The sequence below is a fragment of the Miscanthus floridulus genome, chromosome 2, assembly GCF_019320115.1.
Source record: "Miscanthus floridulus cultivar M001 chromosome 2, ASM1932011v1, whole genome shotgun sequence".
Taxonomy (NCBI): domain Eukaryota; kingdom Viridiplantae; phylum Streptophyta; class Magnoliopsida; order Poales; family Poaceae; genus Miscanthus; species Miscanthus floridulus.
Window position 1 is genome coordinate 147,576,785 of NC_089581.1, and position 17,598 is coordinate 147,594,382.

At 53.3% G+C, this 17,598-nt stretch overlaps 1 protein-coding gene across 1 annotated transcript; it reads right to left on the reverse strand.

Moving 5' to 3' along the window:
• Nucleotides 1–4,342: 4,342 nt before the first annotated feature.
• LOC136537237 (uncharacterized) lies at nt 4,343–11,008 on the reverse strand. The gene is made up of 4 exons (XM_066529278.1): nt 10,939–11,008; nt 10,671–10,819; nt 5,437–5,688; nt 4,343–4,972 (listed from the first exon to the last, which is right to left on the reverse strand). Exons 1-4 carry the CDS (start codon nt 11,006–11,008, stop codon nt 4,343–4,345), a joined length of 1,101 nt encoding a protein of 366 aa, XP_066385375.1.
• Nucleotides 11,009–17,598: the final 6,590 nt, after the last annotated feature.

Below are 17,598 nucleotides of genomic sequence, written 5' to 3' on the forward strand. Positions count from 1 at the left end.
CCTTAGAGAGAAGGGCATCAAGCTCAACCCCGAGAAGTGTGTGTTCGGGGTCCCCCGAGGCATGCTCTTGGGATTCATAGTCTCGGAACGCGGCATTGAGGCCAACCCAGAGAAGGTCTTGGCTATAACCAGCATGGGACCAATCAGAGACCTCAAGGGAGTACAGAGGGTCATGGGATGCCTTGCGGCCCTGAGCCGCTTCATCTCACGCCTTAGCGAAAAAGGTTTGCCTCTGTACCGACTCTTGAGAAAGTCCGAGCGTTTTTCCTGGACCCCCGAGGCCGAGGAAGCCCTCGACAGACTCAAGAGGCTGCTCACCAATCCTCCCGTTCTGATACCCCCGACCTTGGACGAGGCCCTCTTACTCTACGTCGCCGCAACAACCCAAGTGGTCAGCGCCACCGTAGTAGTAGAGAGGCAGGAAGAAGGGCATACTCTGCCTACCCAGCGACCGGTCTATTTCATCAGCGAGGTGCTCTCCGAGACCAAAGCGCGCTACCCCCACATCTAGAAGCTAGTCTATGCCATGGTCCTAGCCCGGCGCAAACTGCGCCACTACTTCGAGTCGCACCTAGTGACTATGGTATCATCCTTCCCCCTGGGCGAGATAGTTCATAACCGGGAGGCCTCAGGCAGGATAGCCAAGTGGGCTATCGAGCTTATGGGGGAAACCTTGACCTTTGCGCCTCGAAAAGCGATCAAGTCTCAGGTCTTGGCTGATTTCATGGCTAAATGGATAGATACTCAATTGCCACCTGCTCAAATTCAGACGGAGTGCTGGACCCTGTACTTCGACGGATCCCTGATGAAGACCGGGGCAGGCGCGGGTCTGCTCTTCATTTCGCCCCTCGGAGTACACATGCACTACATGGTGCGGCTCCACTTCGCCACCTCCAACAACGTGGCCGAATACGAGGCCCTCATCAATGGCTTACAAGTCGCCATCGAGCTTGGGGCACGACGCCTCGACGTCCGAGGTGACTCGCGGCTTGTCATAGACCAAGTGATGAAGGAGTCAAACTGCCTTGACCCTAAAATGGAGGCTTACTGCAAGATGGTGCGACGCCTAGAAGACAAGTTCGACGGTCTCGAACTAAATCACGTCGCGCGAAAGTACAACGAGGCCGCCGACGAGTTGGCAAAGATGGCCTCAGCACGGGCCCCGGTCCCCCCGAACGTCTTCGCCAGAGACCTCCACAAATCGTCCATCGGCTGCACCTCGACAACAGAGGAGGGCCCACCTGGGGAACCCATGGCAAAGCCAAACACCCCCTCTGCTGCCGAGACCCCCTCGACCAAGCCCAAGGTCATGGAAGTCAACGCCGAGCCTCCGCAGAATGATCAGGATGCGGATTGGCGAGTCCCGTTCCTCGATTGGCTTGATCGAGGGGAGCTTCCCGACGACCGAACTGAAGCACGACGGCTTGCGTGCCGAGCCAAGACCTACGCCCTCTACAATGGCGAATTATACAGGCGAAGTCCCTCAGGCGTCCTTCAACGATGCATCAGTTCTGAGGTGGGCCAAGCCCTGCTTTGGGACTTACATGCAGGCGCCTGCGGGCACCATGCGGTGCCTCGGACGCTCGTAGGGAATGCTTTCCGCCAAGGGTTCTACTGGCCGACGGCGGTCGCTGACGCTACCAAGCTAATACGCTCCTGCGAAGGATGCCAGTACTATGCTCGACAGACACATCTCTCGGCCCTAGCCTTGCAAACCATCCCCATCACATGGCCGTTCGCCGTGTGGGGGCTCGACATGGTCGGGCCTCTGCAAAAGGCCCCCGGGGGCTACACCCATCTACTGGTATCAATCAACAAGTTCTCCAAATGGATCGAGGCCCGTCCGATCAATCAAATCAAATCCGAGCAGGCAGTGCTGTTCTTCACTGACATTATTCACCGGTTCGGGGTCCCCAACACCATCATCACCGACAACGGGACCCAGTTCACCGGCAAAAAGTTCCTGACGTTTTGCGACGACCACCACATCCGTGTGGCCTGGTCAGCCATAGGACACCCAAGGACCAACGGCCAAGTAGAGCGTGCCAACGGCATGATCCTACAAGGCCTCAAGCCAAGAATTCACAACCGGTTGAAAAAGTATGGCAAGAAATGGCTCACCGAGCTCCTATCGGTCATCTGGAGCCTAAGGAACACTCCGAGCCGAGCCACGGGGTTCACGCCTTTCTTCCTAGTCTATGGGGCCGAGGCCATCCTCCCCACCGACCTAGAATATGGTTCCCCGAGGCTGCAAGCCTATAACAAACAAAGCAACCGCACAACCCGAGAGGACGCCATCGATTAGCTGGAGGAAGCTCGAGACGTCGCGCTACTACACTCGGCCAAGTATCAACAGAGCCTACGGCGCTATCAGGCCCGACGCATCTAAGGCCGAGACCTAAAGGTAGGCAACCTGGTGCTGAGGCTAGCACAGAGCAACAAGGGTCGCCACAAGCTGACCCCGCCATGGGAAGGACCGTACATCATTGCCCAAGTCCTGAAGCCCGGGACCTACAAGCTGGCCAACAAGAAGGGCGAAATCTTCACCAACGCTTGGAACATAGAATAGCTACGTCGCTTTTATCCCTAAATTTCCAAGCGTTGTATATATCGTTTCTCGAAATGCAATTAAAAAGCGCTCTTTAGTTGGTCTTTACTTTTCGAGAAACCCCCCGAGCCCACAGTAGGTCTCGGCAGTACAATAAACACAATAAGGGAGACTCGGCTCTGCCTTAGCAGAACCAAGCCTCCCTCGGGGGCTAGATGGGGGACTTCCCCTAGGTCCCACGCACCATTTTTTAGTTGCTTTTCGAAAAAATTCCTACGCCAAGTCTCTAGCAGGCTCTGACGAATCATTTGTAGAGACTCCTCGGACCAAGGTCTGTTTCCTAAGCAAGAGGCCGGCTGAGTCGCGAGATGGCCTACGCCCCCGGGCTACAGCACTCCCTCACTACCTCTCGCTCAAGGGACGGCTTAGGCCCCAAAGGGGTGTTTTGCAAACGAAATCGGATCAGGAGCAACAGAGGGCAAAGGCTCAGAAATATGAGAAAAACAACTAAGAAACACAAATACGTCAGAAATAAAAGCCTCGACGGCCACAAACGTTATGATACAAAAATAACCCATATTCTGTCTTTACATAGCCCCTGGGGCCCAGATTAAGGCTCAGGGCCCCCAGCACCGGCAGAGGGTAGGGGAGGAACCACCTCATCTTCAAAGAGCGTCGCTAGCACCGTGCCAGGGCCTTCCGCCGCCTCCAGTAGCTTCGCGACTACCGCGTGGGCCTCCTCGTCGTCATCAGGCAGAACGTAGCCATCACTAATGGCCGGGAGGTCGATGCCAAGGTAGTGAGAGGAGATGACGGCCATCGCCCGCTTGACACCCATGTGCAGCGCCCCTCGGAGCCGCTCGCGCATCTGGCTACTCAACGCAATCAAGCGGCTCCCCAGGGAGCTACCCGACTGAACCCCCTCGACTTCCAGGGCCTCGCAGGCGAAAAGGGCAGCACGCTTTAGCGCCTCGTGCTCCCCAATCTTGGTCTCGAGCACCGTCTGCACCGCGCTGGAAGCCTCGGTGGCCCGAACGACCTCCGCCTCTGACTCTGCACCACAGAAAATGAAATAAGGTCGAGCCAGAGAAAAAACAACCTAAGTTAGGGACGGGAGCCCACGGAGCTCACCCTTGGCCTTCAGCTCCCAGCGTCGGGTCTCGGCCTGGCAGGCCTCGGCTTTTGCCTTCAACCGCTGGGCCTCGACTCGAGAGGCCTCGGCCACCCTGGAGGCTTCACTCCCTAGCTCTGCGTCATACGAGGAAGTTAGGAAGCGAACATAAGGGGAAGAAAACAAAACAAGGGGACTCAAACTCACCCTCGACCGTCCCCCTCAAAACCATAGCCTCGATTTGCGAGGCCTCAGCCGCAGCAAGGGCCTCATTCAGAGCGCCTTTGGTCAGCCGGTGCGCACTCTCCTCTGCCCCCAGCTGCCCCTCTGTCTCTGAAGCTGGTCCCAGATTCCCCTCTCCCACTGGAGGAAGACCGACTTCCCGAGGGACCGGGTCTCGAGCTCCTGAGGAGGCAGAGCAGAGGTCGTTGATTGCGACAAAACCAAGGAAAGAACAACGTCGCGCGAGAAAGGAAAACACGAACCTGAGCGACTCCGGGCAGTTCGTCGGCCACCACGGACAGCACCGTCCGTAGCGACCGTTTCGCCAGCTCGCGGTACTGCTCGAAGGTACTCCAGCGCCCACCCTCGGCCGTGTCCTCGAGGGTGAACAAAGGCTCCCCCTCAGGGTCGTCCCGGCTCCGCCACAGTACCCACGGGTGATCCCACCCGCGGGGCTCGGGTCAAACCCGCACAAGGGCCGAGCTTCCCTCGTCTAAGAGCGGCGCCGGCTGCTCCATGGCGTCGGTCTCCTCGGTGCCAACCACCTCCCATGCCCGGGAAGTATCGTCGGAGGAGATCGGATAGACCTCCGTCTCCCGGGCACTCTCCCGCAACAACGGCGGGCCCTGAGCCAAGGGCACGGCCGAGGCCTCCGCCGCCGACATCTCTGCCTCCTGCACAGACGGCCTCGCTGCCATCACGACGGCCGTGGTGACCTCAGGGGCTCCGGCCTCTACAGTCACAGCCTCGGCGGTCTTGGGGGCTCCGGCCTCCGTCATTATGGCCTCGGCAGACGCAGAAGCGCCGACCGCGGACACTGCGGTCTCAGTGGTCATGGGCGCCGGGGCCCCCATCGCCTCAGCCCTGGAGGCCCCAGGAGCCTCGGCAACAAAGGGCATGACAGCCCCATCCGACCGTGTAGGGGCCGCCTCGGCAACCCTTCCTTGGGCAGCCAGTTCCTGTGGGTCGACCCTCGCCGACGCCGCACCGCGTTGGATGGCGGCTTGTGCCTCCGCCACCCAGTGGGTAGAGGAGCCAGGGCTCACCTTAAGCGCTTTAAGGGGTGCCAAGGGGAGGTCGTCCGTAGGTCGCTTCCGATTGAAGAAAATCAACCTATAGGGTCAGCATGAGACCAAAAAAGCGAATGGAAGACACCATAACCCCACCAAAAACACACTTACCTTGAACGGGGCAGCCCCAGCTTCACCACAGCAAACCTCCTCCGCAACGGCGGAGGCGGCGGTAGGGGCGTCGCGTCCGTATCCACCGGCGCTGGTCAGTCCTCGACGGACCCCGGTGCCCCTTCGATCCTCTGCGGGGCCGGTGGCGTCGCCTCCACTGCCACTGGCTCCACCGCGACCGCCGAGCTTACCGGGCTGACGGCGCGTTTGCCTAACGCCCGCGCCTCGGGCGTGTCGGCCACGGCCCTGGAGGGGGCCACCGCCGGCCCCGGGTCCGCTTCCTCTCCCCTTCCCGGGGGTGCCGGGCTGCTTACCGACGCCCCGGGCGCCACCTCCTCGATGTCCAGAAGGTGGTCTAGGGGGCCTCGCCCCACCTCGCCCTTGTCATTCCCTTCCGAGGCCTCCGTCGACAACGACGTCGACGGGGACTCCTCCAACGGGAGACCTTCCTTCTGCTGCTGATGGTGGCGCTTATCCAATGCCTCGCGCGCAAGGATGTGCTTCGTGCGCTTCGCCACCTTACCATCCTTCTGCTTCTTCTGCGCGTCGGTGTGAGCGCGGTTAATCGCCCGCTGCCCCGCGTCCTCGAGAACGGGCGGCAGGGAGGAGCGCACGTCCCTCATCCCCTGAACAAACCACAAACGCGCATAAAGAAACAAGGGATAAAGGGAGATTGAGGAGGCTCAGAGGCTGCAGCGGCACTCGACTTACCAGCGAAAGAAACCCCCGCGATGGTCACATCGCGAAGGGGGTCAGGTTGCCGCCCCTCAACTTCACATCTACCGTCTCCCCCACCCGACGGTGAATTTCCTCGTCAGAGAGGGCGGAGGAAGACATCCGGGTGCCTTCAACGGGCTCACCCGGCCTCATCTCGAACAGTCGCCGTCGTTGAGCCATCAGCGGCAACACCCTCTGGTGGTGGAAGGCGGCCACGACCACAACGACGGTGAGGCCATGATTCCGTAGCCTCGCCAGCCCCTCCAGGAGCGGCTCTAGCTTGGGCTGGTCGACCTTTGAGATGGCCCATTTCCATTTCTCCGGGCAACTCCCCACAATCCGCCTAGTATAAGGGGGAAGTCCCCCGTCGTCGTTGCGGAGGTAGAACCAACTCGTGTACCACCGGCGGTTGGAGGACGTGAGTTGGGCCGGGATGTAGAGGTGCAGGCGGTCCTGACGCACTTGGAGAGTGCAGCCTCTGGCCCTCGATGCCTTCCTCTTGCCCGATGTGCCTGTCGGCTTGGTAGTATGCCCCGCCCGGAACAGATGGAGCCACAAATCCCAATGGGGAGCGATCCCTAAATACCCCTCGCAGACGGCCACAAAGATAGCCGCCTGAGCGATGGAGTTGGGATTAAAATTGTGGAGCTCCACTCCATAGTAATGCGGGAGCGCCCGCATGAACCGGTCCGCCGGAATGCTGAGGCCGCGCTCATGGAAGGAGATGAAGCTCACGACGTAGCCATCGCGGGGCCTCGGCTCCAGCTCGTCGTACGGAGCAATCCACTCTGGCCTGCTAGGGTCTATCACCGGGCGGAGGAGTCCACCGTCGACAAGCAACTAGAGCATCTCCTCAGTGACATCCGACGGATCCCAGGGGTCCGCCTCGACAACGACGACATTGCCGGCCATGAATGCGATGGAGGAATCGGGCGCGGCGGTGAGTTTTTCTCTCCCCCTCCACACTCTTGCTTTTTTCTCGCTTTCTCCCTAGACTCGCTCTTCTCTCTTCTTCTTCCTGGCACCCGCTGCTCTGGCGACGGCTCGACGGAGGTGGCAGGCAAGGTAAGATAAGAGGGGCGAGACTCTTCGGGTATTTATGCAGGGAGGAGGTGAAACGAACGGGCGATGAAATCAGGGAGGTTTTCCCCGTCCGGCGCGGTTAACCACGAGCCGATTTCGGCGGCCCACGCGCCCACGTCTCCTGCATTAAATGCGTGAACGGTTATGTCCCGTCCATCATGTCGCGCTCGCCCACTACGGCAGCAGGCGTCGTTTCGCCTACCTGTGAAACCGCCTCAAAAGGCGCGCCACCCACGGCCAAGCCAATAGGGAGGACATTTCCCGCAGCCTGTTCCTTTCATAGGAAGGAATCGGGCTCTAAGCCCGTTACGATCTAGGGGTTCGAAGGCTGGACCCCAAAGGGTTTCGACAGCCGCCCCAGGATAACAGAGTCAGGGGCAACGGTGGGCGAGCCTATACGGGGCCGAGACCCAAGCGAGCAAAACACCTGGGACGCCCAAAATTGTGTCCGAGACCAGCAGGAAAGTATCCAAATGGGATCCCACCGTAGGGAGGCACCGAGCCACTGAGGCCCAATGAACGGCCTCGGCACCCACTAGAGAAATCCTCTGGTACTCTTGGAGTGTGTCTCTAGACCGCTAGTCGTCCCCTAACGAACGGGGTTCGGACCTCTACTCGGACTACCCGATAACAGCTCACCGGAAGTGCCACCGCTCATGCCCATCGAGGGTAGCGAGGCACGTTCCACCCCTCCTTCCGAGCGAAAAGGAAGCACGAGGGTCGCATAAAAAGTCAGGGGAACCCCTAACGGCCTTCTCGCCCTATGCGGAGGCTAGGGGGCTCCTCCTGCAAATATGCCGAGACCTCACGACCCGGGCTCGTGCCCAAAGGGGCCTCGGCAAACAAACCCTCACGTGCGAGGGGCGTATAAAAAGTCAGGAGAACTCCCGACGGCCCTCCCACGCAGAGGCTAGGGGCTCTTCCTGCAACCTTGCCGAGACCAGAATGGGCTCGGCAAACTAACCCTCCGTCCGAACGAAAAGGACACGTGAAGACCAGATAAAAGGCCAGAACACCCAAGGCAAAGACAAACAGTCCAAAACCACGCTAGAGGTTTCGCCACAAACACGATAAAAGGGCGCCGAGCCCATTACGGTCCAGGGGTTCGAAGGCTGGGCCTCCAAAAGGTTTCGACAGCCGCCCCAGGGCAACAGAGTTAGGGACGACATCGGAGCGAGCCTACGAATGGCCTAGACCCGAGCGAATGGTCGCTCGGGGCGTCCTAAGTCGTGTCCGAGACCGGCGGGGAAGTATCCGAATGGGATCCCACCGTAGGGAGGCACAAAGCCACCAAGGCCCGCGAACGGCCTCGGCACCCACTAGAGAAACCCCCTGGTACTCTTGGAGTGCGTCCCTGGACCACTAGCCGTCCCCCAGCGAACGGGGCTCAGGCCTCCACTCGGACTACCCGCTAACAGCTCACCGAAAGTGTCCACGCTCGTGCCCATCGAGGGTAGCATGGCACGTTTCACCCCTCCTTCCGAGCGAAAGGAAGCGTGAGGATCATACCCAAAGTCAGGGGGCCCCTAACGAACCTCTTGCTCCGCGCAGAGGCTAGAGGCCTTTTTCCCTGCAGCCTCGCCGAGACCCCCGCAACCCGAACTTGCGCTTGGGGGCTTGGCAAATGCAATAAGAACTCCTCATTCAGACACGGAAATGAAGAAAGCCCCTAGAGGAGTAACTCCACTCCCCTAGGGGCTCGGGGGCTACACCCGGCGGGTGCGCTCGCGCGCACCCACCAAAACCTCAAAAAAACAAGCCCCAATTCCCACGGGGCAGGTATGAGCCAAGCCTTGGCAAACCCTCAGGGGGAGTGCGCGCACTCCCCCCGAGGCTCGGGGGCTACTATCGGGTACCTTAGAATGGGGTACCCTAAGCAAAACATCAAATGGGTCGCCCCAGTCCCATCTAAAAAATAACGATGATAAAAGCAAAAAGGTAAGTTGTGGGCCCCTCCCCGTCGCGACCAGGCCCACTGGGTCCTCCTCCTCCTCGCCTCGAGCCCCGAGAAGGTCTCGACATCCTGGCGAGGCTCCTCAGGGAAGGCCTCGGTAGGGAACGCCGTCTCCACCTCGCCCGAGGCTCTCCACAGAAGGCCTCGGCAGGAGGCGCGTTCTCCGTATCGCGCGAGGCCTCTCGCGCGAAGCCTCGGCAAGGAGCCTGATCCCCGTCTCGCGCGAGGCCCCATTCTCTGTGTCGCTCGAGGCCGGCTCGCCTGCGGTCCGTCGCCCCCGCCTCGGCCGACCCTCCCAACAGCCGGTCACGTCCCATTAATGCTTTCAACCACTCCCGTGATCTCAGCCGGACAGCGGCTCAACGTCACAGAAAGACCGACGCGACCCGAAGTCGCATCAGCACCATACCGGCCAGGACAGGGCACGGCGGGGATTACCGGCCACTGTGTCCAAACACTATGACCACGATCAGCCGCCATCAGCGCCTGGGATAGGATATGGCGGGGGTTACCGGCCACTGTGACCAAACACTGTGACCACGATCAGCCGCCGTCAGCGCCTGGGACAGGATATGGCGGGGGTTACTGGCCACTGTGTCCTACCACTGTGTCCACGATCAGCCACCCGCTCAAGGCCTCGGCGCTGTACACCAAGGCCTCGGCACTGTATATCAGGGCCTCGGCAATATTGGGGTCCGCGCCTACCGAGACCCCCCACCGCAGTACCAGCCTCGGCCCCGACCAAGTTTCGGCCTCGTGCATAGTCCGTCCCCAGCGGCTTATGGTCACCGCCACGTCCACTCCGAGGCATTCCTGGGGCTCCCACGATGCACAGGGTCTGATGGGACGACCACACCGTCCCAGTACTCCAAGGACGGGCCACTCCGATGACCACGCCACCACAGGAACAGGCCACAGAGCTTGGACATGCCGTCCCTGGCGGCACGACACCGCATAGTAATACATGTACTGCCCTTGTCCCCCCTTCAACTATAAAAGGAGAGGACTTGGGCCACTTAGGGGGGACGCCGGAGAACACACACACACGCACACCTTCCAGCCGCTAGAGAGCAACGTCTCAGGCGGCCCCACGACACCCTGCTGAGACCTGGGACAAGTTCCCTCTCTCCCTTAGCTTGTAACCCCCTACCACGAGCACTTTGGTGCAAGGAATACAAGTTCTATCCCTCAGACTGGACGTAGGGCGCCGATTGCCTGAACCAGTATAAACCTTGTGTCTCTTTGCATCACCATCCGGAATCGGGAGCACGCAGAACAAATTCACTAGTCGGTTGAGGACCCCCCGGTCCGAAACACCGACATTTTGAACGCATGATACAAACAGATGTGATCACTTAAGATCGATCATGGGTAATCCGAGTACATGATACATGGGTACAATACATCGGTAGTTCAAATAAAATATAAGACAATACAATAGAATTTCTACTACATAGCTACATTGATCATTAATAAAGTATGGAACTAACAGTCGGCGCAATTAAAAACCCTCAATCAGAAACATACTGAGTAAGCAACTCGTCGTCTGAGTACCAATCCTCAACCACGACCCTATTGCTATGGCTAGGCTCACCTGCATTGCCCTGATCTGCCTTTCGCCTATAGTAAGCGGCCTCCGCTTCATCTGCGGTCTCTGCGGCCTGAGTAAAGAACGCGTCGTCATCCTCCTCCGCCTACAAGCCCGCCTCTGCTAGAGCGATGAGCTTGCTCAGTCTATCAGTGTCGTCCTCAGCCTTCTCCGCCTGCAAACTTGCCTCTGCTAGAGTGATGAGCTCTGTCGTCCTCAGCCTGCAAGCCCGCCTCTGCTACAGTGATGAGCTCACTGAGTCTGACAGTGTCGTCCTCATCCTTGTCCCCCTCATCAGACAACACAATCGGTGATTCAACGGTGCGACCAGCTCGCTTTCTGTGCTTATCTAACTTCTTTTCCTTATACCTTGCACGAGTCACCTCTACAACATGGTCCTCGCCGCATCTAATCCCTTCATGTATAAAATGCAATCAATTACCAACACGACTATATTACATTTAAAATTAGGCAACGAAAAAAGGATTCGAAGTACTCACTAGCACATAATGAAACAACATGCTTGTTCAAGACCTGCATCTATACTCTTGTCTCCTTCCTTGCCCTCTCCTCCTCTAATGTCATCCGTCTCTCCAATCCCCATTTAACAAGCCCAACGTCGATCGGGTTACAAATACCGCACTGTCTAGTAAACTCACGCACATTGTCTTTGTGATGTTTAACGAAAAGGTTGACGTAGTCAGGTCCATATCCCCTCTTTCGTGTAATTACTTGCTTCCTCTTCAGTTCATCCAAGAACTTAGCTTGACCATCATAACATTTTCATTTACATTTCCTAGTGCTCTGTTCAAATGATAAATTATATCATATATGTCTTAGCAAAAGAAACAAAATACGATTTTATGGTTACCATAAAAATGACCAACCACATCATAGTCAATCATATGACCGCAATAATGGCCTATTCCAAGCTCCGAAGGGACTAGACCGTAGTTGGATTTAACACCACATTCGTACTTGACTAACGATGCTTTGTAAATTAACCTTTCTTTCTTCTTTTGCTTTGCTTTTGGAGGTTTTTCAGGCCATTTGGTCTTAGGACCATACAACCACTCCTTGAAACGATACTTCGCCATTGAATACACCTAAATAACGTGACATTAGTACATGACACATATAGCTTAACATTTCAACACATACACTTTGCACTTACTTCATGCTTGTTTGGACACATAAACTCCAACGTATTATCAGAGTTTATCACGGCTCGGTCTCCGCAATGGCACAGAGGAGGTTCCTCGAGTCGTCTACCTGTGGCTAAGTGCTTCTCCTTAGCCGTCATTAGAGGGGGGTTAGGGGGAGGTGGAACCCACCGCTCAAAGTGCTCTCGTGGATATCGCCCTCTCCACCAATCGTCAAAAAGGAGCTATCTGGGGTCAAACTTGTCTACACCGTCGATCCACTGAAAGAAAAAATACCTCTCATGAGCCTACACAACAAAATTTCAACAAAATATTAGTAACCTAGTAATACAAATAAAGAAGAAAAATATACGAAAACAATTACTTATATTAAAACGACTGTACGTATAGAAGCAACGAGCCGCTGTGTCTAGATGTCTCGATTGAAACATATCGGCTGGACGACCACAGTCACAGTTAGGGACAGGGAGTTCAGGAGAAACGGGGGCATCTTTGCTAGACTTGTCGGGGTACAATTCTCTAGGATGACCCCGTTTTCGCCATAACTGCTCCCGAAACATGTCTTTCATCTAATAAAACGGTTCAAATTAAACATCAATCAAAACAACACAAATTAATGTAAAATATAATCATTTGCAATGCAACTAAAATAATATAACCGACAATTAGAGCAACAAAAATATACATGGTAAACATACTTCTAACTAAATAATTAACCTTAACATTGACAAAATCAAACTAATATCTTCCATAGACGACGACTCTCATTCATAATATACACATCCACTATTCAAATAAAAATAAAATATACGTTATTTCCTTGAATAAGGACAAGGAGAGAGGGAGACGGCCGGAGAAATGGAAGGGAAGGGATGCGGCATGGAGGGCTGAGCGGGGGCCACGACTGGCCGCGTCGGTTTTATTCGGCTCTGCCGCGCCACGGATCAGGGCGCGGTAGTGCTGTGTCAAGATCGGTGGCGCGGCAGGCCCTGCCCCGTCAGCGGTCAGCGACTCCGGTCACCACCACGTCAGCCCTCTGCCGCGCCACCATGCATAACGCGACATGGGCATTTGACCACGCCAGGACAATAGGCGCGGCTAAAAGTGTTAGTTTTTTTTAAAAACCTACCGTGTTAGATTTTAAATTAGTTTCCAAAAAGTGTTAAAATTAAAAAAAAATCGCAGCAGCACAGAGATGACAGCCCCGTTCGCTTGAAGGAATTTAAAGAAATCTAAAGAAATTTAGAAAAATTTATAAAAAAAAATATTATTCTGAATAAAAAAAATAGATAAGTCTAAGTTTAAGACCACGCAAACGGCGCCGATGATGGCTGCCCCCGCGACTGGCGCGTAGTTTGGCGCCCGCGGGCGCCGCTCTTCATTCCATCTGCAGGGTGTAGGTGCCGTGGGCGACCGGCGACCAGCGACCAGCCAGGACAGGAGCGGGAGCCCAGGATGAGCTTTTGCCGTGCCGTGGGCTGCTCCTCCTTCGGTCCTCTTCCGGACCGCACCGCAAGTAGGCAAAGGCGCGGCGCGGCGACCGAGTTAATTCAGCAATTACTCGCGCGTTGGCGCAGGTGGCCGAGCGAGGCGAGCGCGTAACACACTCCTGTTGTTTAATGGGGAGGGGAGCGCTGTCAAATGCTCTACTCACTGTTGCTGTCAAGTGCTGCTGCCTGCTGCATACTTCGTACGTGCATACAGATACAGCTGTGATTTTTACTATAGTAGTGGTTTGGTGTGGCAGAGTAGCTAGAAGAAGTCGTGGTAGGTGATCTGTATTGATTGCGGCGAAGATTACTTAATGACGGGGGATGCTGCTGCGAGCGGCAGTGCACTCCGGAATTCTTCCCGTCCGAGCGTTCGGACGGGAACCTTCCGCCGATTTTTCCCGTGCGATGCTTTTCCCGCGTGCCATGGCTGTGGACGGGAGTGCTTTTTCCGCGCGCGATGGCTGCGGACGGGAGCCGCCCGGCCCACATGCACGCGCAACAGTTTTGATTTTCCCCAGCGTATAGCGTACGTTTTCTTTTCTTTTCTATTTCTCTTTTTTCTTTTTCGTGCCTCATTTTTTATTTATATTTATTTTTTTTATTTATGTGATTTTTACGTTAGTTTTATTTTTCCCTCATTCTTCTTATTGATTTTCCTTTCCTTTTCTTTTCTATTTCTCTTTTTTCTTTTTTTGTGCTTAATTTTTTATTTATATTTCTTTTTTTATGTTTTTTGTGATTTTTACGTTAGTTTCTTTTTTTCCTTATTCTTCTTTTTTCTTTTCTTTTTCTTTTCTATTTTACTTTTTCCTTTTTTTGCTTCATTTTATATATATATATTTTTTGTTTTATGTGATTTTTTTTTTAATTTTTTTGTTTCTTTTATTTTTGTTTCTTTTCTGTCCTTGTCTTATTATTTTTTTATCATTTGTTAATTATGTTTGTATGTGTATTTTTTCTTCTTTGTTGTTTTACTCTAATTAGTTGCTTTAATAATTTTACTTTTTACCTTTTTATCTTTCTAATATATGATATTCATGCAGTATACATTTAATGTTCTAGTGTTATGTCATGTATACATATGATGTTTTTCTCTTGTTCACATAGTATACATGTGATGTTCAATAATATGTATATAATGTTGATGATGTTTTTTTTTATATTTACTTAGTATACATATGATGTTCTATGACATTTTTAGTGATGTTCACGTAATATATATGCGATGTTCTATAATGCATTAAGTGATGTTTTATGGTGTATTTAGTGATGTTCACTTATTATACATGTGATGTCGTATAGTATATTTTAGAATGTAAATATCTATGTGATGTTATGCGGTATCCATGTGATGTTCTGTGATGTTCATTTAGTATACGTGTGATGTTCTAGGATGTATGCGATGTCCTATAACGTAGTTGGTGATGTTTTATGATGTATTTTATGATGTTCACGTAATATATATTCGATGTTTTGAACTTAAAACATCATCTCTGTTCAATAAAAAAAAATGTTCTACCTTCGTAAGATAAATGTTCGTTAATCAAATTTTATCTAAATATATTCATATGGGATTTTGTTTTGAAGGATTTATTGTAAGAAATCTGATGGTGTAATTGGAATTTAATTTGGATGTTTTGTTTAGCAATTATGACCTTTTTAATTAGTTGAAAGTCATGGTAAGCCGTTGGTAAAGTAGATCCTTACCTGTGGATCCTTCACCGTCCGAAATTAATTTCTAGTGCCAATCCTCCCGCGCGCGCTGTCCCCGCCGGCGCGGTGCTCCCGTCAGCGCGCAGTGCACTCGAGCTCACGCTCCCGTCCCGTGCGGTGCGATCGATTTCTAGTCGTACTCCTACTAGCCTGGAAATAAATTACTCCTACTACAGGAATACAGTAGTATTTCTGCGTGATGCTCAATGATTTGTCCTGATTGCGCCCATTAGGGCAGTCCTAATAAAAAAAATTAGTAGTTTCTATAGCTTAGGATACCGCACCAAAAAAAAAAGTACTGCTTTTCAACCCGTGGTTTCTATGAGTAATAACTATTTTTTTTTCTCTCTCCAACTCTATCTTTTCCTCTAATGGGAGTGCGACACGAGCTCCCTAGAAACTAGTGGTTTCTTCCCAATGGCGATTTTATGGTTTCTTGGTGCATTGGGTCAAGAGTAGACCTGGTTTCTTCATGAAGAAACTATTTCTATGATTTTTGCTCTCTTTCTTCATTAATTACGTTGCCATGTCAGCGTTTTACCTACGTAACAAAATTATTTAATGAGAATAGAAACCATTATTAATGCACCATTGAGACTGCCTTTAGCCTGTGCTCTTGCCGTAATCATTTGTGCGATCAGGGTCAGGGCAGCGGCTGTCCCGGGACGACTGCGTCCACTAGCTCGCGCCATGATTTGTACCCGTCCACCACTGATCCCAGCACTACCAGCGGCTTGTTCGTTTGCACGAGGTTATCTCGTACTAGTACTGCTACCACAGAGCTAGAACAGTTTACTGGAATGCTAAATATTCAGCTCGTTCGTTTCAGCTTATATGATCGTGAATTATAAGCTATAATAATATTTTTTTTTCACATCAAATCAGTCAGCAGTATTTCTGGCTTACAATTCACGATCGTTTGAGCCGAAACGAACAGCATCTTGTCATCATCATGGATAATTGACCCTGTTCGCTTTACTTATCATTCGTCATTTTCAGTTTATTTTTTTAGCTAGAATATTATTTTTCTCTCACAACAAATTAATCGAAATAGTATTTTGATTTTTTTTAGCGAAGCGAACGGAGCCAGTGGGCCGGCCACGGCCAACATCCAGCTGAGTCTGACGATCACCGATCCCTCCTCCCGTCCTCCGGGCTCCGGAGCCCACCAGTCACCACGGCCTCGGATCCGGCCGCGGCGACACAGTCGCTCGCAGGCAGAAGGCAGCCCCGCGCCCGGCCCTGTGCGCGTCGGCGTCGGTACAGCGCAAGGGGACAAGGCCGTAGATCAGCGCCATCGCGTTGGCCAGAAAGCAAACAAAAGCGGCAGGAAACACACACGTCCGGACGAGCGCTACGGCGCACGGAGAAGCGAACAAGTTGGCTTTCCACGGCGTCGTCTTGTAGCCTCCGGAAGCGGGAGAGGGGGGGCCTCCGTCCGTCTCGACCCGCTCTGCTCGTTGCTCCTGTCGCCGAGCGATTTGCGAACCAAAACAGAACGACCCCGGTTCTCGCTTCATAATGCAGGAAGAAGGAAGTCCAGCCCAGCCCACTCTTCTTTTACTTGAAGGAGAAGCTTTTGCTCTGTCCCGTGCGTGTGCGTGTGACCACCATGCATGTGTTTCGCTAGAGAGCTAAAGAAATGAAGGGAGATCTAAGCACACTAGCACAGAAATAATAATTCCACTCCACTTGTCCGGTTCGTCGAGCTGTAGATTTAATTAATCAGTGCACCAGAGTTGGTTGGTTTGGTGCAGAAGCGACCAAAACCAAATAAAAACCCCGCGTCCGTCTGGACGTCTGCAGCCACCGCAAACCGGCATTTTTTCCCCCTCTTCTCGCAAGCAGTCACGGTCGATACATACTCCGTACACTACATGAATTATCAGCAGTCGGATCGGAGGACACTGGCGATTACTGTACGAGCCGGGCCGAGGCCACGTCACCAAGGACAGCGGCACAGCGCAGGACTGAGGATATGACGGCTGAACCGTCGTGCCATCGTCGCCTGCCTCCCAGTCCCAGTCCCAGCGGCCATATCCTCGGTGACACTCCCCTCCGACCCGCGTCTCAGCCCAGCGCATGTTCGGTGGCAGTGTCACCGCAGCTGACGTCTGGGCCTGCAAATGCAACGGGGGAGAAAAGGGATCAAAGCACTCGATGGCCGCTTCCCTCGTCGTCTCGCCTCAAATCATGGCGAAATGAGTGCTACGCTTCACACGCTCAACAGTTCACCAGCACTTATATAAAAAAACAGTTCACCAGCGACATCAAATCATACTAGGACCCAGACCAGCACGATGAAAGTAGTAGCACTAGGCTACTCCTACAGTCTGCTAACGGGAACGAGGAGAATAATGCACCTCTTCGCCGAAAAAACAAAAAAAAAATTATTCCGATTAATTTGTTTAAAAAAAATATTATTCCAACTAAAAAACAAGCCAAAAAGCCAGATTACCAGAAGCCTCAGCGGTAGCGGTGTCTACACAAACTACTGTTATCTCGGAGTACCGCGGTGTCTACACAAACTACTGTTATCTCGGATAAGAGTAGTACGATCGTGTACAAAAGGTACCTTTGCGAAGTAAAGCCACACACGCACAGGACTGCTTCGTTTTTTATTTCGGTTTTCTGATGATCTCCCAAAAAGAATTTCGCAAACCTTTTCTGCACGGTCACGCTTTTTGGTTGACGACAGTGCCAGGGAAGGGGGTTGGGGCTCGAATCACGTGTAAAAGAAATGCGGTCACTGGATCCTTTCCAGCTGCTCCTCTTTCTCGATCCCTCTGTAGTCTGTACCGATACCGACACCTCACTCCCTTCTC